At 45.7% G+C, this 22,251-nt stretch overlaps 3 protein-coding genes across 3 annotated transcripts; 2 read left to right on the top strand and 1 right to left on the bottom strand.

The window, feature by feature from the left end:
• The first annotated feature begins 1,380 nt into the window (after positions 1–1,380).
• On the top strand, positions 1,381–3,217 carry LOC124647828 (CASP-like protein 4B4). The gene is made up of 3 exons (XM_047187696.1): positions 1,381–1,640; positions 1,798–1,930; positions 2,741–3,217. The coding sequence occupies exons 1-3, from the start codon at positions 1,381–1,383 to the stop codon at positions 2,930–2,932; spliced, it is 585 nt and encodes a 194-aa protein (XP_047043652.1). The 3' UTR covers positions 2,933–3,217.
• A 2,663-nt stretch (positions 3,218–5,880) lies between these two features.
• Positions 5,881–18,370, top strand: LOC124647827 (the record flags this gene model as incomplete). The annotated part of the gene is made up of 23 exons (XM_047187695.1): positions 5,881–6,381; positions 6,485–6,535; positions 6,639–6,739; positions 6,881–6,971; positions 8,276–8,410; positions 8,500–8,766; positions 8,874–8,952; positions 9,378–9,472; positions 9,560–9,646; positions 9,734–9,808; positions 9,886–9,933; positions 10,412–10,507; positions 10,595–10,824; positions 11,514–14,944; positions 15,063–15,136; positions 15,291–15,371; positions 15,845–15,916; positions 15,992–16,097; positions 16,175–16,238; positions 16,686–16,814; positions 16,899–17,016; positions 17,199–17,275; positions 17,393–18,370. Coding segments are annotated over 23 exons (6,360 nt in total), but the record flags the coding sequence as incomplete, so codon positions are not given.
• On the bottom strand, positions 18,260–21,056 carry LOC124706385 (probable methyltransferase PMT21). Its single transcript, XM_047238056.1, has 4 exons — positions 20,791–21,056; positions 19,063–20,644; positions 18,890–18,967; positions 18,260–18,801 (listed from the first exon to the last, which is right to left on the bottom strand). Exons 2-4 carry the CDS (start codon positions 20,613–20,615, stop codon positions 18,582–18,584), a joined length of 1,851 nt encoding a protein of 616 aa, XP_047094012.1. The 5' UTR covers positions 20,616–20,644; positions 20,791–21,056; the 3' UTR covers positions 18,260–18,581.
• Between the last annotated feature and the right edge of the window lie 1,195 nt (positions 21,057–22,251).

The raw sequence follows: 22,251 nt of genomic DNA, 5'->3' as shown, positions 1-22,251 counted from the left end.
AGGGCGGGCGCGGCATGTCCCTGGGAGGAGGAGCTCGATGAGGGGCGCGACGGGACGTTGGCCTCGGTTTCCTCGGCAGTGTGGCGACTGCGGTGGCCGCGTGGGTGGCGTGGCGGTTGGACCTGGGAGTTCTTGTCTGCGGGCTTCGGCGTTCGTCTTCGGGCCCCATGTTGGTGTTGGTCGGCGTCCCCTCTATGTGGCGTTCCGGCGGTGCCCACGGTGTTCTTCGGCGATGCTACGTTGGCTACAGGCGCGTTGCTCCGGGGTTCGCGACCCGGCGGTTGCAGTTGCTGGTCTGTGCCGGTCCTCTTTTGGACATGCGCGAGTTTTCTTGGGACGCTTTGCTGGGCGAAAGCTTTGTCTTGACGGCCGACCAGGACCGACGACGGTGACGCCCGTGGGCGCCGCTTCCTTCTTGAAGGCGTCGTCGAAGCGGGTGTCTCTTGATCTCCGCCCGGGCTCTCCGGGGGAAACCCTAGATCCCTCACGGGATCAGGCGAGGGCGGCGCTCTTGTGTCGCTTTGCCTCTTGGGGCCTCGCTTTGGATGTCCGCTGGTCAGAGGGGTTTGTGGAGTGTTTTGGCGGTTTCGGTGGAGGCGGGTTCGTCTTCGGCCAGGTGGGACGCGGCCTCGGGGTCGGTGTGGTAGTTGGAGCGGTGGCTCCGGTCTTTTCGCCTCCGCTTGTTGCGTTGAGGTGTGGTATCGACCTGGTTGGTCGTCGACCCGTGTGGAGCGCAGCCTCAGGGCTGGCGTGTGGTGTCGTGTTGTAACGGTTTTTCGGCCAGTTTTCCTCATAAACGGGCCATCTCTTTTCTCCTATATCAATGAAAGGCAAAGCTTTTGCCTGGTTTCAAAAAAAAAATGTAGCATGCGATACAGGCATTGGAGACTCAAAACTAAACAAAAGATATGACAGACAGACTGAACAAAATAATATGAATCAGAAATTTCAGAGTGATGTTTTTTTAGATGAAATCAGCAAAAGATCTTTTTTTAGATGAAGCTGTAGCCAACACAGTATGACTTCTTTATCTCTTCGGACACGGCAACATTTTATATGCGTATGGCTGTCGTTTAGATGAGAAATTTATACCTCAAGGTAAGCTGGTGCTGTTAGTCAGATCCAGTTGCATTTTCTTAACATAACCTGGCTCACACGGTGGTGCAGAAGATCCTTTGCCGGCCCAAAATGGCGCGCACTGCTCGCCTAGTTGCCTCGCCTCGCCTCGCTGTATAACACCTTGGCAGTAGGCACCAAACCGATCGATTAACCAATCCAACTGAACTCAACTGAACCAATTCCATCCCATATCTCCACTCCAAATCCCAAGAAACCTCGCTCGCCTACGTTCGACGTTCCGACCAGCACAGCACGTACGCCATGAGCGGCGCCACCGCGGACGCCCCCGCCGCCGCGGACGTGGAGAAGGCCGGCGTGTCGGGTGGAGGTGACGCCGGCGCCTCAGGCGGAGGAGGCGCGGTGGGCGCCATCGTCGGGCGCTGGCGGCGGCAGGACCTCCTGGACAAGTCCGGGTCGGCGCTGCGCGCGGCGGCGTGGGCGTTCTCCCTGCTCGCCTTCCTCATCATGGTCTGCAACGAGCACGGCGACTGGAAGCAGTTCGACCGCTACGAGGAGTACAGGTACGGTGCGCCTCCCCGCCGGTCCATTTCCCGCGCCGCGAGCGAAATGCTTTGCCTGATCGACGCTTTGCGGTGGTTGCGTGGCGTGCGAGCGTTGTGTTAATTATAATCAACTAACGTTTGGTGCGTACGCGTCGGTGCCTGGCTCGATCATCAGGTACATCGTCGCCGTCGGGCTGCTGGCGTTCGTCTACACCACGCTGCAGCTGGTGCGGCACGGCGTCCGGCTCAACGGCGGCCAGGACCTACAGGGCAAGGTCGGCCTGCTCGTCGACTTCGCCGGAGATCAGGTCAGAAAAGCAACCTTAGCGTACTTCTGGCTTATCTTGCTGTTGCCGCACTGGCATTTGTCTTGACAAAATGACAAGTGTCATCATTAAGATTGCCCGGTTGCCTCCAATGAGATTACAGGATAATCACGATTACGTGCACGATAGGGAAAGCAAGCAAAAGATACTTGCAAGAATTTTGGTTTCTACTAGAGAATTCTGCATCCTTATCAGAGTATATTCCTCGCCGAGGGTTAATGAAGTGTTGATTTTTGTGAATGAGAAAAGATCTGTGGTGCGTAGCTCGTCGTCAGGAAACTATTACAGCTTCCATGTGCTGGAATCCCTATTTGCATTATCGCGCAAGCTGTTATGTGCTGGAGTTTTAATCCATTTCTGTAGCTAATTGATTGTACTCGCACAAGACCTAAATACAGTACCTCCACACGGCACTTCCACTTCATACCTTACCTAATCAGAAGAAATACTACTAGCTCAAGTCAACACGCATTTGTTGCCTTGTTGGATCTTGTTTGAAGTAATTAAGTACTCTAGCTATTTCTGTCTATACTTCCATGCCTCCGTTCGTCGATTGAATTTTGCGACAATCCTGAGCACACAAAACGTCATCCTTCTGAAGATGATACTGTCATGTTTGATGTGATCAGCGTTCGTTACATTGTAAGCAGATCGGACCAATGGTAGGGTGACAGACACACATGTCGATAGATCGGCATCGTGGAGCTCCTAATTTCCTACGCAATTATCTTCCTCTCGAAGTGAATACCACACACAATCTGAAGAATTCTTAACCCTGCCTCCGTCGTGCAGGTGACGGCGTACCTTCTGATGTCCGCGCTGTCTGCCGCCGTCCCGATCACGAACCGCATGCGCGAGGGCGCGGACAACGTCTTCACCGACTCCTCCGCCGCCTCCATCAGCATGGCCTTCTTCGCCTTCGTCTGCCTCGCGCTCTCTGCCCTCATCTCGGGTTTCAAGCTCTCCAAGCAGACCTACATATGAGCCTGGCTGCACTACATTCCGACTGTGCTTCCTCTGTATATTCTCGATCCGTTCTTGCTGGTGGGTGTTGTGGTAATACCGGATGCATATAACTTGGCTTCTTCAATTCTTTTTCTGTATAACTTGGTTTCTTCAATTCTTCTGGTGTGCATACGTGATTACAGGAATTGATGGTCGCTTCTTTTGCGTGTGTTTTAGGTGTTCATATTGTAATGCCCAATTATGTAATTATTATGTTTCCACGACAAATGAACGGGAGTGAATACGTGTTCAATTGATTCTTGAAGATTAAGGAAGGTGTGCTCTGGTATTCTGTTTGAGAGATCATATTCATGGCTAACACAAAGGCGTCCGGGTGCAGTTTGTTGTCAATACTACGGTATGGAAGGTATGAGCTAGTGGCCCCATCTTAGTGACTGATAAGAGAAAATCACAAAAGAAAAAATGATACCAACAATTTGATAATACTCATCAAGTAAAGATAACACCATGGTCCAAATATGTAAATAAAAACGAACAATAAAGAATCCCTGAAATACACAAAAGTTATAAACACATCATAGTGTTCACACTACGGGAGAGCACATATGTGCTGATGGCCGCCGTATGTGCCGACGGTCAAATATCGGGGTCGTCGGCACAGGAGCCTCTGAAGTGCGGCGACAAGGATGGCCGTCGGCGTTAAACTGGCCGTCGGTACAGGCCGGAGGTGCCGACGACCACCGTCAACACAATTCTGGTTGTTGGCACAGGACCAGTCTGGCCATCGGCACAACATTTTTTCTTTTTTTTTTTCACTACAGACCTGTGCCGACGGTTACACCATCGGCATAGCTTTTTTTCTATTTCTCCACGATAATCTTCAAAAAATCATAACTAAATCATTCTAATTGAGAAAAATAAGTATAATATATCAAATTTTGTAGAAAAACAAGATCTATCATAGAAAAATATCAAAAATGGAATATTTCAAATACCTAAACAAACCTTCTTAGAAATAAGCTATAATGTTCGAGGTTTCATGGCTTTCACACACGCCAAAAATGAAAAAATGGTCCCCCGTGGGTTGGATTAGAAATCCGCGTCCGGGATCTTGCTTCCCATACTAGGGCCCACACACGTGCCAAATATGACCTCGTTACCGCAAACTATATCATGCCGAGACCATTTCCCACCTCATTTCCCCTGAAATCCATAGAATTCCGGATGTGATAGCCCTTTTCGTGAAGGGTATTTCAAAATAATTGCCGTATCCCAATTTTGACAAACGGAAAGTTACTATGACATATAAAATGACGCCACGCGGCTCCGTGGGATTTTTTGACTTCGTTCAATTGCCATCTGGCCAAAATAGGGCCCCCGGGACATGCGGTATCGCCGTACTAGGCGTGCAGGTGCACCCATTCGCGAACAAACTAAACAGACAAAAATTAGCACATATAATGATACGTCGTAGAACTAAAATCATTTTTTTTCCGGAATTTCTGGAGCGACGAATAGTTGACCCCTATTTCAAATCCGGACTTAAGGGCCTCTTTGATTTTATGGATTTTAAATTATTTTGGAAGGATTCTAATTCTAATTCTAATTCTCAGTATTTATTTGAAAGAAATACGGAAGGGGAAGTCCCGACAACGATTTTTTAACAAAATAATAAGAACCATATATTTGGTTATATGAAGACATGAACCTGAGTGGCTGAGCTGTACATCAACTTCTCTACTTATTTTATTGTTTCATAGTATTCTAAACCATAGGTTTTTTTTCTTAAAATTCTTATGTACTAAATTTCGTAGGCAAATTTCATCCACTCCAAGCCCTAGCAAAGAAACCTACATTTTCCTATGGGCAATCAAATGGGCATCTCTTCGAATTTATGTGTGGACAAACGATCAATTCGTAGGAGACTAGCGAGTGGAGTCTTCTGATGATCATGGTTCTTATCAACGTCACACTAGTGGATGTTCATGGTTGAAGGTAAAAGCTCCTCCAACATGTAAACATCCATGGGTGCAAACACCATTAGGGTTTCCCCAGTGCAATGAAGCTTGATGCCTCTAGTCTTATACTCGATTGTCGTCATGGTCGTTTTCATCTCCCTTTATGAACTACATATATATAGTCCGTCTAAGCCCGTGCCAAGACATATCCCCAACCTAAACTTCACCTACTTGTCCTTTACCAATCCTAGATTAGCTAGGTCTGTTCCAACTACCACCGTGGCCATGCTAGAATGTGAACATATCTAGAGGCAACGAGTGTGGCTTCCAACTCTTTCCATACCAACATTATTCGTGGGCTACATATGTTTTCCCTTACATGGTCCGATAGGGGGTGTTGCAAGACCTAGCAAGCCTTTAGCTAAATGGTCCTTGCGTTTCCCTCTCTCCTTTTTAACGCACAATTTTTTTATCACCTAGCGCCACCTCCTTCCTCTTATACTTAGGGTTTGGGGGAGGGGGCAGGCTAGAGAAGAATGGGCGCATGATCCTTATAAGGATGACCTAGGGCAATGACGGGTTGAGATATGAGGTGATTCAAGGAGGGTGGAGCAACGAGGCAGCATGAACCGACGACAGATCTAGAGAAGAGGTGTGGCATCGTCTACTTCTTCCTCCTATACGACGGCCTCCTCCTCCTTGTGACAACAAAACGACAAGGGGGCTTGTCAGAAAAGTGACCACTGGCACGAGGGACCACCAAATAGCAGGCCCGCTAATGATTGCAAAATAAAAAACTGTCAGAAAAATCTGTAGTGGTTAATGGGCCGAAATGGTATGAGTATTCTTGTGCTCTCAGCCCATCGAATACCCCATTCCGTCGTCTTCAACCTCCCCCTCCCCTTGTGTGCTGCTGCGACAGAGAGAGTAGCAGTAAGCCAATCGCGGTCGCGGCGAAGGGGAGGTATGGAGGCGGCGCCGGAGAGGGAGAGGGAGAGGGACGGGAGGGGGGACGAGTGGAGCGACGGCGGCGTGCCTCTGGGCTTCCGGGTGAAGGCGTGCTCCCGCGAGTCGGCGGGGCAGAAGGCGGCTAGCGTGCTGGAGGCCGACCTCCGCTCCCACTGGTCCACCGCCACCAACACCAAGGAGTGGATCCTCCTCGAGCTCAACGAGCCGTGCCTCGTCTCCCACATCCGCGTCTACAACAAGTCCGTCCTCGAATGGGAGGTCACCGCCGGGCTGCGCTTCAAGCCCGAGGCCTTCGTCAAGGTCCGCCCGCGCGGCGAAGCTCCCAAGCGCGACATGGTCTACCCGGCCAACCACACCCCTTGCCGCTACGTCCGCATCTCTTGCCTGCGCGGCAGCCCCATTGCCATCTACTTCATCCAGCTCACCGGAATCCCCGTGCCTGGCCTGGAACCTGAATTCCAACCTCTTGTCAACTACCTGTCACCACTAATCTCTTCGTCTCAGAAACAATCTCATACTTCCCACAATATGCATCTCCAGGTACTATGCAGTATGTGTGTTCTCCTGCTTTACTTCCTGTTTTTTTTGTATTGCTAACTTGTGTCCACACTAATTAGTTATTTCTGATGCAAATCGAATCTAGTTACTCAAAGACATTGCAAGCAGGCTGCCGCCCTTTCTTCCCCAGATTGAGGTAAAATCTGTCCTGCTCCTTGGCTAGCTAGTATTATGCGATTTCCCCTATGGGTGCATATTGTCCCTGTTAACCGGCTCCCTGGCTGCTCTTCGCACCGCAGGCTGACCTTAATAGCTTCGCAGACACCCCAGAGAGCAGTGTTCGTTTTTTGGCTCTGCTTGCTGGCCCATTTTACCCAATCCTTCAACTTATAAATGAAAGGTGTGGCCCATTTCTTATACATGCTTACTTGCCTGTCTTCACCTATAGTTTGCATACAATATGTGCATGGGCTCTGCTGTGCACGCACCCACCTATGTGCGAGCAGCTTCATCTGATTGACACATTGCTCTGAATTTACAGGGATGCTACAAAAACATTGATTAGCTCAGGTGATTCAGATATCCTAAAGACTAGCCTGGCTTCTACTCCAGCCATTTCCTCAAACTTCGAGGCATGTAAATTTTCTTTCCGCACACTTCTGTCCATCTTTTTCTCTAGATGTTGCGATGTGCTATCATAGTTTTGCTAGAGCAAGAACTATGATATATGCTGAAATGGTGCTGCAATTGCACTCAGTAATACATAGCTTCTCAGTTTTGTAAAATGTTTATAGCAATAAATCATACAACGTCTGCGCATCTGTTTTTGAATGAAGTTCAAGTATCCATAGTGCTTATTACTGACTAACTGTACACCCACCTAGCCCCTCTCCGAGTTCTGAAAAGACCACATAAGGCATATCCAATGTCCACTGTAGATTGGAGCTAACCTTGACCAATAGGAACTAAGAAATACTTGCAATGTTTATTTTCTTGTATCTTTGACGTAGTTGAGGTAGATGGTTTTTATGGTTGCATTCTGGCAACTGCTAAAAGCACACATGAGATACAAATGTCCTGTAGGCAGCTTGACTAGTTCAATTCACAGAAGTTAGTTAGGTCACTATTATCCGGGATCTTCCATTAATTTTTGATGTGACATTACACAAACTTCTCATTGGTCATGCCAGGGTCACAAAACGCCGAGTACTGGCATCCAATCAGTTTGTTGGTTGCTTGTAACAGCACAAGAACAGGAATATTTCTCGCTGTGTGACTGGTTTATGACCAGAACTGCTAAACAGACAGCCTATTTTATTCCATATGTGGCCATTTTATGTTTAGAAAAAATAACTGAATAGTTTCTGATTGTATCTGGTTTCTTGATGGTTTAAAATATTTAAAATGTAAGATATGTTCGAATGTTGTAGTTTGGAAAATGTGGTCCTGTTTAGTGCTGGCAAAGTGGCAAGGTACCATTTCACATCAGGATCTATGTATCTGTGGTCCTACTGTCTGCTCGGTCACTCGGCTTTAACACAAGGATATCTCTTCTGGTAAACCATCCAACTAAAATACCATAATAGAATTCTGATTCCTCTGCTTCGATTGTTATGGAGTTTGATAGCCTGAATATTTTAAAATAGTAACTTATATTAGTTTTCCCTGGAATTGAAACTTATAAGTTGTATTTAACAAAAATGTTTGTCAGTTATCATGTATGATATTCATCTCTTTGTTTTATTCCATGGAGTGCATCTCTGTGTCATTCAAAGGAAATCTCCACTAAAACCAACAAGGGAAATTGAGGTGGTTAATCACTAGTAAATGATTTCTAACCACATTTTGTGTCAGGATGTATTTTTCTCGGGGAGCATAGAAACAAATTATTGATTCGTCTTGATTTTAATGTTTTGAATTCTTTATTTTCGTACAGGCACAACCTAGGAGATCACGGAGTCCATCTTCTGTTCAGTCTGCTTCATGTATGCTGGCATTTCGATCTGAAACTGCTATACTGCTCTTAAGGAAAGCACACAAAGACAAAACCCTTGGAATTGTTTGCCACCGAGTATGTTCTTTGGCCAGATCTTTTGTTTCTTTTGGTAATGTAGTTTTTCCTGTTGGGAGATTTTCTGAGTATTTGCTTCTTGAACCAAGGCATCAAGGGTGCTGCAAAAACTTTTGGAGCCTGAACCGTTCATTGATGAGCCGATACCTAATGGTAGCATACTTTCAAGTCAAGTCAATGATGAAATTCCTAAAAGTGATGCTTCTAGCCTATTATTTTGTACAAACTACGCAAGTTTGTTTGGAGAAGAATTTTCTTTATCAGAAGACCACTTCGATGTCTCTTTTCTGAATATTTTGGATATTTCTGCTGTTGAAGAAGGCATTCTTCACTTACTTTATGCAGCCGCATCACAGGTTATCTTTGTCATATTTTCTTAGCCTTAGATCTTTCAAGTTCCATGTATGTAGTTTCTGTTTTATTCTAAAAGGATGGTTTTTTATTTTCTTGATTGTACTTGTAGCCTCAGCTAGGTTGCAAGCTTGCTGAAGTTACTTCAGACATGTGGTCCGTCTTGCCACTTGTTCAAGCTCTTCTTCCAGGTATGGAATGGGTGGCCTTATATGATGATGCTTTCTTAGCTTCTTTTGCTAATCTTAAATGAAAATGAGCAGAAATATAAATGAAGAAGAACTTTTTCTACCGAATAACCCACACCTTCCCACCACAATCACATGTTATTCCAGACTAAAAGATGTGAGTCCTACATGGCCAGTTGCTAGTAAAATCAGTGTGATACCCGTGTCTTGTGGCTAGATACTATCTGTTCAGTCCTCAGTCCAATAAAACGTTAGTCTGTCTGCGTATTCCTGGATTTCATCATGTGACCTCTTGGTTACGAACATCACTCCTTCTAAGATAGAAGAAAACATTGGGACAGGTCTACCTGCCAGGGCATCAGTATATGACATGCACGCCATTGTGGAATCTGATAATATGATTTTGTTCTTCTGTGTATTTTCTGTAGCTCTTCGTCCTCCATTCAGTTATGGCCCTACCGAACATATTGATGATTGTTTTAGCCAATGGAACCATCCAGATGTTCATAGTGCTCTTTCCCTGGTACCTTCAATTGTTACAGTTTATTATCTTCTTCATGCATTAGTGGCAGGCATCACTTACCATTTCTCAATGACTTTGTGGTTGCAGATTGTGACAATGTCAGTATCAACATCAGCTTTTCATCCTCTTCTCAGAGGCTGTGCTGGTTATCTTTCATCATGCATGTCATCACATGTTTGTTCTGCAACTCTGAACTCTCTTACGTAGAAGTACTTATTTTATTCAGAAATTTGTTGACACTTCTCTTATTTTCACTGCTAGGCAAAAGCAGCATGTGTTTTGCTTGATTTGTGCAGGGGACCATTATCACCTTGGGTGCCCATGATCACAACAAAGGTCTCTATGATTTTGTCCACAGTTATGATTTTCTATTATTTGTTACTCTTTTATGACTTTATGTACTCATGAAACAGGTAGATCTTGCAGTTGAACTTCTGGAAGATCTCTTAGATGTTATCCAGGTATGTGTGTGTTGGAAACTTGCTCCACAAGAGCAGTGGTGGGAAACTAACATATCCTTTAATGTATGTAATCTGGCATATTTTGTATCCTATCTATAGGACCTACAATTTTGCACCGATACATAACAAATAAACAAAGTAATGCTTCAGTTTAAGTTTATCTCATTTTGGGTTTCTACCCTTGAAGGTTGCACTATTATCTGGAGCTAGCGTGACTTGCTTTCCTGTATTTAAGTTTTAAGATGAAACACCCAGTTATTCAAGCAGAGTTGATAGTGTTACAGCCTCGTCATGGCTATAATATTTTAATTTGCACCATCCTGAATCAACATCAATGATTGGTTTTGTTAAATTTCTTACTGTTAACCATATCCATTAGCCTACCCCAACTTACTTGGGAAAAAGGCTTTGATGTTGTTGTTGTTAACCATATCCATGTGGCAATCAAACGATTTGATTTCTGTATGATGTTTGTCAGGGAGTTGGGCAATCTCTTGCCCGTTCTCGTGCAGCCCTGAAGTATGTTGTATTGGCATTATCTGGGAATATGGATGATGTTCTCACAGAATACAGAGTAAACTCATCTTTCCTTTCCTGATTTTTTTACAGTGATTGTTTTACTGCTTCCTGAACATGCATCCTGTAAACTTCCATATTTCAGGAATTTAAGCATAAATTACTTTTCATTCTGGAGATGATAGATCCTTATATTGATCATGCTATGAGTGTCATGAAAGACACACTATCATTTGGTGGTGTCTCTGCTGCCTACCTGGATAAACAGGAAAAATCTTGCAATATTGCCTTAAACATTATTCGTACAGCTGCAAAGAGTCCTGCTGTACTCCCATCTTTGGAACTTGAATGGCGGCGAGGTGATGTTGCCCCAAGGTCAGTAAGCAATATGTACTTGCAGGTCTAGCATAAGTTTACGACTACAATGAGTAATAACCTATGCTCATTGATGAGTACCAAATGCTCTTTTTATTATCTATATTATACTCCCTCCGTTCACTATTATAAGATGTTTTAGATATTTCAATGTGGACTATATACTGACAGAAATGAGTGAACCTTAAACATCTTATAATAGTGAATGGCGGGAGTAAGGGAGTAATAGTTACTCCCTCTAGTCACAACTCACTGTCACACATTCATGTTCCTATTTTTTAGCAACAATATCTATTTGGCTAATGCATAAATTTGGCTTTTATATGGAATTTGTGTCGGTTTAAATGAACTGATGCCAAATTGCATTTTAAACTCTTGATGTGGTTTAAAAGAGGCAATGAACTGAGTTGACACCCAAGTTGGCCAACTTAGAGTACACATGTCTTACCAACTCGCGTTGTAGTGTCAGTCGAACCATTTCTGGAAGTAAATTGACTAATTGGCCCTTTCCAAGAATTGAGGGGCCAAAATGAGCCATGGTAGAAGTTGAGGACAAACTTGTGCATTGACACTACCTTTTCAAAGATTTGACTGGGCGTGAAAATGTATAGAGTAAAATTCATCACTAGGCCTATTTATGGTTGCTATGTATGCTAATAAATACACTGAATCAAAACTTCCACTCGCAGTGTACTTCTTTCTATCTTGGATCCTCATATGCCACTCCCACCGGACGTTGACCTCTGCAAAAGTTCAATGTCTGAGGTTGATCAAGCAGCTTTGACTGTGTCAAATTCTCCAGCAACACATTCCTGCAACCCTGAAGATGTTGAAGGGCGAGATGCATCTGACACCGTGAGGGTAGAATGTTTTGAGCAGTGCAATTCCTTATTTGCTCCGGAAGAACTGAAGCAATCTGAGTTGAGAAATACTTTGCGACAAGGCCATAATAAAGTAACTACAATTTTGGACCAGAACATTCCTGAGGGCAGAAAAAACAATACAAAATTACCTCCTTGCCTTTTGCAGCTGGATAATACTGTTGCTTCTGATTACAATGATGTCCAGGCTGATTATCTACAACTGTTGAACCACAAGGAGTGTGAATTAAGAGCTCTAGAATTTCGCCGCTTAGCACAGAATCTGTGCATGCAACAAGAACCAACAATTGAGGGGCATAATGCCGGAATTGATGCTTTGATATTAGCTGCAGAATGCTATGTTAATCCATTCTTTCTCCTTGATTTAAGGCTTAATTCAGAGCCTCTGGATCGAATTGAACTTGCTCATTCAGAGTTGAGACAAGGGAATGCTTCCTTTGACTTGAAAGGTTTGCGTGTGAAAGATTTAGATATAGTAGCAGCCAACAGTTTGGAGAACAAACGGGATAGAGCCGTCCTAGATCTACTCCTGCAAGCTGCAAGATTTGACTCTGAATACCAGAAAAAGATACCCGATGGGGAAATTTATCCAAATGATGCTGAAGATGACAACCATGCTATAGAAATTTCACCAGAAGCTACATACATTGTTGATGCTGTAACTTTGGTCAGGAAGAACCAAGCTCTGCTTTGTCACTTTATTATGAAGCAATTTCAAAGGAAGGGGCACTCATCTAATGAAATTCTTCTTGATAGCTTGTTGTTCTTGTTGCACTCAGCAACTGATCTATTTTGTCCACCAGATAATGTGATTGATATCATATTGAAATCTGCTGAAAACCTCAACAGACAGCTTACGTGTCTTTACAGTTCTGTTAATGCAGGGGATAAAAAATTGGATAAGGTAAAATTGCATGGTCTACAGAGACGTTGGGCACTTCTCCAGAAGCTGGTTCTGGCTTCATCTGGTAGTGATAATACTAGAGAACTCGTCAGCATTAGAAAAGATGGTTTTCGTTTTAGAAGCTTGGTTCCTCCATCAGCATGGATGCATAAGATATCAGAATTCTCCAAGTTGTCTAGCCCACTTGCTCGGTTTCTTGGATGGATGGCAGTGTCACGTTATGCCAAGGAATATTTAAATGGAAAACTGTTTCTTGCTTCTGATTTCTCACAGCTTACATCTTTGCTGTCAATTTTCACTGATGAGCTTTGTTTGATGGATGGAGTTGCAACTCAGAAGGTCAAGTCTGCTAACATTGAGCAATCTGATTGCAACAAATACTTGCTTCTTAAGCAGGAAACTTCATTTTCAGATCAACCAAGCGCGAACAAACTGTTTCAGATCTTACTTCCTGAACTGCATTTCTTCTTTCCAAGCATGAGCAGGTTATTCCACACATTTGGAGAGAGCATTTTGGAAGCTGTAGGGCTGCAGTTAAAATGTCTCCCCAAAAGCGCAGTACAAGATATTCTTTGTTGGTTTTCTGAGATGTGCTTGTGGCCTTACCTTGAAAGCATTAAGGAGCATCTCATACTTGCTAACGAAGTTAGTTGTTTGAGAGGAAATATTGCTGCTAATGTTAAGGCTGTTGTTTTCTATCTACTTGAGTCAGTTGTTGCTGAGCACTTGGAGGCTATTGTTCCTGAAATGCCAAGGGTAGTGCACATTCTTGTTTCACTTTGTAGAGCTTCTTATACTGATGTAGCCTTCCTTGACTCTGTGCTGTGTCTGATGAAGCCACTCATATATTACTTCTTAAGGAAGGGAACTGGTGATGAAAAGGTGATGGGCCAGATAACTGACTGCAGTGATTTTGAGTTGATTTGTTTTGAAGAACTGTTTGAAATTATCCGGTGTTGTAAACATTCAGAGGATGCAGCTGGTGATAAGATTCAGGTTCCGTTGCTGATCTTTATTCTGGGGTCTCTGATTCCTGATCTGTCCTTTAAGAGGAGGATTGAGATATTGGGCTCCTTGTTAGAATTGGTAGACTGTATCAGCTCAGACCCGCCATCACTTTTGTGTAGTTATCTTCAAGGCTTCCATACACTTATTGATGGTTGTGTAACTATACTAGTTCAGAATATTGAGTTACTTGGTATCAGCATCCTTTCTATGAGAAACAAGTCTGGAGGTTCTGCACACTCCTTAAGTGGGGATGCCATGATGCAACTTGAGAAGAATGTGCAAGATAGTGCAGAGCAGGTGCTAGTGACGTCTGCAGACGATGCAGAAAACTCTAAGGGTGTTGATGCTCCACCTGCTGGTTGCATCATAGACTTTTGTGATGCCCTGGAGAAACTCATTTCACACCTTATCCCATCCATCGAAGGTAGTTGGAAATGTCACCACCAGTTGGCCTGTAGGCTGTCTTTATCGCTTGCAAAATGTTTGCTCTATGCGAAATGCCTAAGATCTGTTACTCAAGGAAATGCAATTTCTAGTAGCACCAGACAAGAGGTGGAGATTGCACAAAAACACTGGGAGAGTGCTCTTGAAGGTCTTGCAGAAATCATTTTAGAAAATCAGGAAAAGCAGTGCTGGCAGGTGGCATCCACTATGCTTGACTATATGATTAAATTGCCTAATGTTCTTGCTTGGGGTACTGTTCTTAGTGCCACATGTTCTGCAATCGAGCACCTTTGCTCTCATGCACCTAGGATATCTTGGAGACTACAGACAGAGAAGTGGTTATCTCTATTGGTTTCGGATGGAATTGAAGACCTCAAGAATAGTGAAACCTCATTGATTAATCTCTTCTGTACAATGTTGAGTCACGCTGAACCAGAACAACGCTCTATTGCATTGCAGCAACTTGGGAGGATTACTAACTTGGCGAGTACTGCTGAAGTCACTTTGCAATATCCTTCTTTTGATCAACATATGCTTGCATCTGGTTCAACAGTGACATCCCATCTGGTTACTCATACATGGAATAGGATAACAGCATTGGCTCTCTATGACTCTTCAATGATTTTAAGGAAGCATGCGATGGCTTTGCTTACTGAATATGTTCCATTTGTTGATAGAGATCATCTGCGGTCATTTTTTGCATCAAGTAACAGCATCCTGAATGGTGTGGGGCAGCTTTCCTATGTAATAGAAGAGGGTTATTTGACACGAATGTCCTTGCTGTTGCTTTCGAAGGCATGTGTTTATTCTTCTTCTGAAGATATCGCTTTAATACCTGATTGTGTTTGGAGGAAATTGGAAAACATGCAAGCAGCAGTAACTGGTAAATTCATGCTTCTCAATTACCTGCATTTATGCTGTACTTATGCACTTATGGGGGCTTCAACCTTAACAGCTGAGTATTCACGCACTGTATTTACTATCTTCTGTTGTCTTACTAGGAGGTTTTGGTGACGTCGAGAAAGATCTCTGCCAAGCTCTATGTCAGCTAAGAAATGAATCTGATGCTAAAATGGTCTCTCCCTCCCCTCCCCTCCCCCTCTGTCAGCTAAGAAATATGTACTTGGAATGGAGGTTTTTGCCACCCTAGGGACATCGCTAACGAACTTCTTATATAATTTTGTGCATGTTTTGAATACTGGGTCGTGACTCTGTGTATCCTCCTTTAGGTTGTAAAAGAACTTCTCGTAGGATCTACTACAAAACCAGTCAATACTGATTATAAGGGCATCCGTGAATCAATTCTTCAGGTTACAATCTTCATACGATTCATTTTCAAATGCTTATTTTGCATCTTTATTATGTTTCTTCTTTCTTGCTTAAGCATATGCTATCAATCACTCTTTCAGTTCTAAAATCGAATCAAGTTCACATTTATGATGAGTGTGCTTGCACATTTGTACTTAACAACATAAGCAAGTAATAGTTAGCAAAAATCTAGTTGTGGTTTGAGCAAATTACGTTTCCCTTTAGAATTCTTGGTTGTTGAATCTTTGTAATACTATGCACTAACAACAATTACTATTAATTTTCAATGTTCTGGAATTCCTGTTCATATTCAAGCAAACCAAAGTGCCTGCAAGCAAGAATGCAATAATGCAGCACTGGCATGCTTATATCTATGTTCCTCTCTTTTTACAAAAAAAGTTTCTGTAGCCATATGGTGTTAATTTTGTGCTCCTGTCAGTGCTGGTAACCCGCTTTTGTGAATCCTTTCTGATAGGTTTTGTCCTCTTTGAGTTCTGTTGAGTCATACTTTGAGTTCTTCTCAATCAGCTCTGATCAGGAATATCAGGTTAGAGATACAAGGATTTCTGGCCACCATGTTTTCAATATCTTATTCTGACACTTAATTGATTACAACCCCAAGGAACTTGAAGAAGCTGAGATTGAGTTGGAGCTTATTGAAAAGGAGAAATCAGTTCCAAAATTTGTTGGATATCCCCAGGATATTGTGGTTCCTGATGTATCATCCTGTAAGTTCAATGACTATTAAGGACTATTATCATTAATATTGTTCCTTTGATATGCAGTAATGAGATTACATTTACAGATTATAAGGATGGTAGTGAAGTTAATAAACGGCTTCAGCAGATCCGTGCAGATATACAGTCCCTGTAAGTTAACATATCCCATTTTACACCTGGTCCTTCCAAATGTACTCCATTCCTCAAGCTCTTGGCAGTTACTTCCTCTGGTCACGAAATACTTATCACCTAGTGTGTGGGTGCTGGTGTAGTTTTTTTTCCCTTATAATGCCACCTTTCATTTTTCCACATGAAGATTAGACTCATCATGGTAAAAACAGTGGTGTTATGTTCTTATGTGTCTTCCTAACAATATATGGATCATTAGGAGCTAAATGACACCAGTTATTGTTTTCAGTGGAGGCATGAAGGGTCACTTAACAAGGAGTATTAAAGTTCTAGATCCTATTTGAACATGAAGCTTCATAGAAGCCTTTGCTAGTATCATTTTCTTGCAGCAGTTTATTTTCAATTAAGAAGCGTTGAATGTACTGTTAGAATTACTTATATTCATCCAATACGTATTTACTGTTACAGGGAACGATCCAGGCTCAGAGACGAAATTATAGCACGCCGGCAGAAGAAGCTACTTATCAGACGAACTCGTGAAAAGTACTTGGAAGAGACAAGCTCTAGGGAAATGGAGCTTATGCAAGCGCTTGATAGGTTTGGAGCTGTTACCTCTTTGTTTGATATGTAAAAAACGATACAAGTGACTGCTCCTATTTTCTTGTCGTATTATCTTTGCAGGGAAAGAACTATTGAGATGGAGCGTGACATTGAAAGGCAGCGACAGCTGGATCTTGAGCGTGCTAAGTCTAGAGAACTCCAATATAACCTCGAGATGGAAAGAGAGAAACAAACTCAGGTATACGTGGCAAGTTTACTCTTTGAAACTTTGATTTCTTATCGGTGCTGTAACAGATATTTGCCACCAATCCATGATCCATCAAGCCAAAAAGAATAATTATAGCATGAAAAAGAAAAACCAATTCACATGGACTTATGCGGGTTTTTCCTGTTGCATGAAACGCTGATTGACTTTTGCAGAGAGAGCTTCAACGAGAGTTGGAGCAAGTTGAGCTAGGGCGTTCATCAAGACGGGAGTTCTCGGCCAACCCCAACAGGTTGATTTTTTAGTATCGCTTGTACCGTTCTTATTATCTCTTGAAACATTTGTGGATTTTTTTTTGAGAACACATTTGTGTGATTGGTATATGCTTGCTGATTGCAACATTGTGCAGTCGGACCAGGGAAAGATACCGTGAAAGGGACAACGTTAGAAGTCCACAGCATGATGGAAGCCGCAGCCAAGGCCATGAGGGTCAACCGACAGTCGTGGTGGGCGCATCAAGACCATCGTTTCCTACAATACTGCAATCTCGCGACCGTGGAAGCGATGGCTACGAGGACAATGCAGAGGGAAGTAGAGATTCCGGTGGTGATACTAGCAGCATGGGAGATCCAGAATTTGATGGGCCAGGGTCAGGCATGAGGCATGGGACACGATCTGGCAGCAGCAGGTCATCAAGGCCTGTTGTAGAGCGGAGAGAGCGAGACGGTAGACGAGAAGGCAAATGGGAGCGGAAGCAGTAGAGGAAGTCTAGGAAGGCGAGCGAAGAAGATGGTAGCCAAACACCGAGAAGGCTATTGGTGGTAATCAGTAGTCCTCTTGTAAAGGGTGAATCATGTAAGGCTTCTTGCTCCACCAACTGGCATCGAGCGTGCTGTGCATGTTGGATCCTCCTGTATGAATATATGAACCAAATGGGACTGGAAGCAGTGGAAGAACTCAGGAAGGCGGGCCGAAGGAGATGGTAGCCATGGAGGCAAGCATGGAGAAGGCTACTCGTGGTCGTCGGTTAGTCCTCTGGTAAAGGGTGAATTATGTGTAAAAGGCATCTTGCTCCATCAACTGGCATCTGTACTGTAACCAAATCGAGTGTGCTGTGCATATTGCAGAGCTGTGCATGTAAATTTGCCCTGGAACATAGTAGCATCAGTGTACAAGGTGGACAAATCGGAAATAGGGAGATTGTGGGCTGATTGATTGCACCACACCAGACTGACAGCAACACACAACAAACTCATTGCTGTTCTGGGGAAAGGAATGAATACATCACTATCATTTGGTACTCCATAAATGTTTTGAACAAATAATATACTATGTAGCTATCCAGCTTGATTACAATCGCAGACATGCATATATAGTGTTTGGATAACTTACAGTTGCCTCACCAAACTTTACCTCCCCAAAGAAAAAGAATTAATGTATGATTAACAGCTAACTATTGGCTATATATATCGCTCATTTAATTTATTTTGATTTGATGACTATGAACCCCCTTGTTGTATCAAAATGTCGACCACGTTCTATGTCTTGCTTTGATCATGATGAAACGCCATTTGCCTTCCATTGGGATCATGATTAACTCACTGTGTGCTCTTTGCTGACCATAGCTTCTTGTGGCAGATGAGGAGCTTCTCCTTCTCGTTCTCCTTGTTCTCGGTGTCGTGCCTGTCGCAGGTCCATCTCATCCCCTTGGCGATGGTGGCCACCTTGTCGAGGAAGTAGGGATTGTCCCGGATGATGGCATAGCCTGTTGGACGAAGGACACGGTCCATCTCAAGGAGCACGAACTTCATCTCGCATCTGTGATAATGCCAATCATCAGTAAGTTCGAACTGGGAGATCTGAAGTTGAATTGTTTGCCCTCAAGAGAGATTTTTGCAGTACATACCTGTGCGATTCTGCTGTGAACAGGCCATCAGCATGCATCAGATCGTACGTCCGAGGGTAAGTAGAGAAGGCCTCGCACCTAGAAATGGAATTCAGTTAAATCGGCATGCTCAGTTTTAGCAGATCATATAGTAGTTCCAATTTTGATGTAGTGGAAGAAACAGAGAAACGTACCAGTCGTGGTTGGTGCCGATGAGTCCTCTGTCGTAGACGACGCCGAGGGAGTTGGGTCCGTATGAGGAGACGACGTTCATGACCCAGACGGGGTCCTTGACGAGGCTGGCGGCGAAGCCTCCGTAGACTGTGTTCATGTCCATGATGTTCCTCACCTTGTCGCTGCCCAGCGCCGGCAGCACCGCCTTGTAGTGCTTGGCGGCGGCCTTCCACTTGGCGTCGTCGTGCTTCATGGCGCTGCCGCTGCCGCCGGGGACGGCGGAGACGCGGTCCTGCGCGATGTACCCAAGCCTCTGCGGCCACTTGGGCAGCTGCTTGGCGGCGGCGCGGGACTTAGCGCTGGGCGCGGTGACGCAGGAGCGCATGGGCACGTACCACGCGGCATCCGGGTCAACGCTGTCGTCGCACTTCGCCGGCGAGGTGACCGGCGTGAGCTTGTCGTAGCAGGATGCGCCATCCAGGGGCTTCTGCCAGACGGCGATGTCGCCCTTCTTGGCGTAGAGCCTGAAGCACATGCCGGCGAGCATCTTCTTGAGCCTGTCGAAGTCGCCCTTCTGCGCCTCGACGGTGGTGTTCCATCCGTGCCAGCGGTTCTCGTAGTTGATGGGCGGGCCGGAGAGCACCCAGAAGCCGCCGGGGCGGAGCACCCGCTGGATCTCCATGAGGTAGAGCCCGCCGAACTCGGTCCACGGGATGAGGCACCGGGAGCAGTGCGCCATGTCCATGGAGCCGGACGGGATGGGCAGGCGCTGCGTGGAGATGATGCCGAGGATGGCCGGGATGCCGCGCTCCAGCGCGAACTGCACCTGCGCCTCGTGGTTGTCCCTGGGCGCCAGCGACACCGTCAGGATGCCCCGCGCCAGCAGGTCGCCGCCCCAGCTGGCGACGCCGCAGCCAGTGTCGAGCGCGGTGCGCACGGTGCCGTCCTTCATGCCGGGGACGAGGTCGGCCATGAGGTCCACGTAGGCGCCGACGCCGTTGGGGAACATGGTGCCGCCGCCCGGGAAGGCGAAGCGGTCGCCCTCCTTGCGGAGCCAGTGCTGGTTGGACTTCTGGCTGTTGATCCAGTCGTAGGGCACGTTGCGGTACCAGCACTGGTCCTTGCTCTTGGGCCAGCGGATGGGCGGCTTGTAGCCCGCCGGCGGCGGCACGAGGCAGACGGCGCGGTCCGGCGGCGGCGGGCAGTGGCGCTCCATGAAGCTGAGCCGGTAGTTGCCGTACCTCCGCCACCGCTTGGGGTCCGTGCAGGGGGTGTAGTCCTGGAAGTCGGCGGGGCACTCCGGGAACTCCACCTCTTCCTCCTCGCTGCTGTTGGCAATGGCGATGGCGGTGGATTCTTCTTGTTTCGTGGAAAGAGGAACGCGCAGGGTGCGCGTGGTGGCGGCGGTGGCGGCGGGGTCGAACAAGGTGAAGGTGCGGCCGGTGCTGTAGATGCCGCCGAGGTAGAAGGAGAAGCCGCAGAGGAAGAGGAACACGAGCGCCACCGGCACGGCCCTCGACCCGGCGCCGCCGCCGCCCGCCCTCTCGGGCTTGTCCTCCTTGCTGTACTTCATCGTTCTCCTCTGCTCCGCCCTGCCCTGCCCTGCAGATTAGATTGGATTTGGTTTCGTTTGTTAAGGAGAAAGAATTGGAAACGAACTATAGCAACAAACGCGTAATCTCCGGACCAGATACGTAACTAAAACCCAAGAATACGTGATGACGATGAACTGGAACACAAAACCTTACCTTTTTCGAGCCGAGCCGGGAACCAAGCCGAATAGGCCAAGCGACAGAGGAGCAGAGCAGGTTGATGAGAGGTTTTGGAGATGGATGGATTGGATATATAGGTAGGCAGCGATGTGTGTCGGCTCGGCAGCACGCCAAGAAGAGATACGTTACTTCTCCATTAGTAGATCAGATCTTCTTTCTCGGTATAAAATCCCAAATAAAAAAAACGACCAGATTTTAACAAACAAGAATTTCTAGGAGCTCTTTGTGATTGGCCAGGCAATTGAGGCAGTATATCTGCTGACTGTTGTGTAGGCCGGGCACAGCAGTTTTAAAGACCCGATGGTTAGGCGCGCGCCCACTCCCATCACCATCTTCTTCTCGTTCCGTTAGCAACTAAACCCTACACTCAAGTGGGAGGCCAGATCGATCCATGGATGGATTCATCACGGGTTAATTGGAAACGCCCCCGACTCGGCCAACCCAAACCCACCAAATTAACCTCTCCCTGCCAATAATTTAAGATACTCCACACTGTCATGTTTGAAATATATTAATTAATATTAAAAAAGATACCACATACATCTTGCCTCCGCAACAATTAAATATCCAGAAGTTTCATGAACGAACCACCGCCAAGTCCGTGTGCAAAGGTTTTCAAAGCGAAGCCTTCAAAAAGGTAACGACGCACACGCACAATCTTCACTCTATTTAACCGCAAAGATCAGATCATGGGTTTTCACCTGGAGAGGCCTGGTCCCCAGGCAATGCCTTCAACAAGATACAACCAATGAATACCAAACCTAGGGTTTTCACCCGGAAATTGAGTCGCGAAGCCCAAGAGCACCACCAAGAACGAAACGCCGCCCCCACTTGCTGAGCTACTGCAATTTGCCAATCGTCTTGCTCACATTCATCACATGCACGATTCCGCCAACCGTATGCACCCAATGAGTAACACATCGTCGTATTCTCACCATCCATTTCAAGTACTTTCCGGGACAATCACCGATAGTAGGCGATCTCGACTCAAAACAAGTGTGCGATATAATACGTTCGGGGCATAATCAATCTTCGAGCACAACCGCCTTGAATCCTCACGTCAACACCTTGGAATCGGGGGTCGTGGAGGTGCCGGTGTTTCCAAGGTGGCGACAATTTGCGGTTGACAATCACCAAATACCCTAGCACATAACCTTCTACAACGTCGGTGATGCATGGTGATGGATCCGCATGAGAGGCACACATCGTGGCGGATCAGGAAGCAGGAGGCACCATCCTTGGGCCATACGAGCAGACCATGACCTTGTGACGGCGCGCCTAGGCCTCACAAAGCCCACACGTAAAGCCATCATGGGAACTGACAGGTTACGAGGAGACATGGTCGAGTGATCTTGGAGGGAACCGCAGAAGCGATGCGGGGGTAGAAGCAACGAGCGCCGCCGATGTCGCCCGCTGACGCACGCACACCAGCAGCCG

Source organism: Lolium rigidum, chromosome 4 (assembly GCF_022539505.1).
Source record: "Lolium rigidum isolate FL_2022 chromosome 4, APGP_CSIRO_Lrig_0.1, whole genome shotgun sequence".
Taxonomy (NCBI): Eukaryota; Viridiplantae; Streptophyta; class Magnoliopsida; order Poales; family Poaceae; genus Lolium; species Lolium rigidum.
The sequence above is the reverse complement of the archived record's forward strand: the minus strand, read 5'-3'. Positions and strand labels throughout refer to the sequence as shown.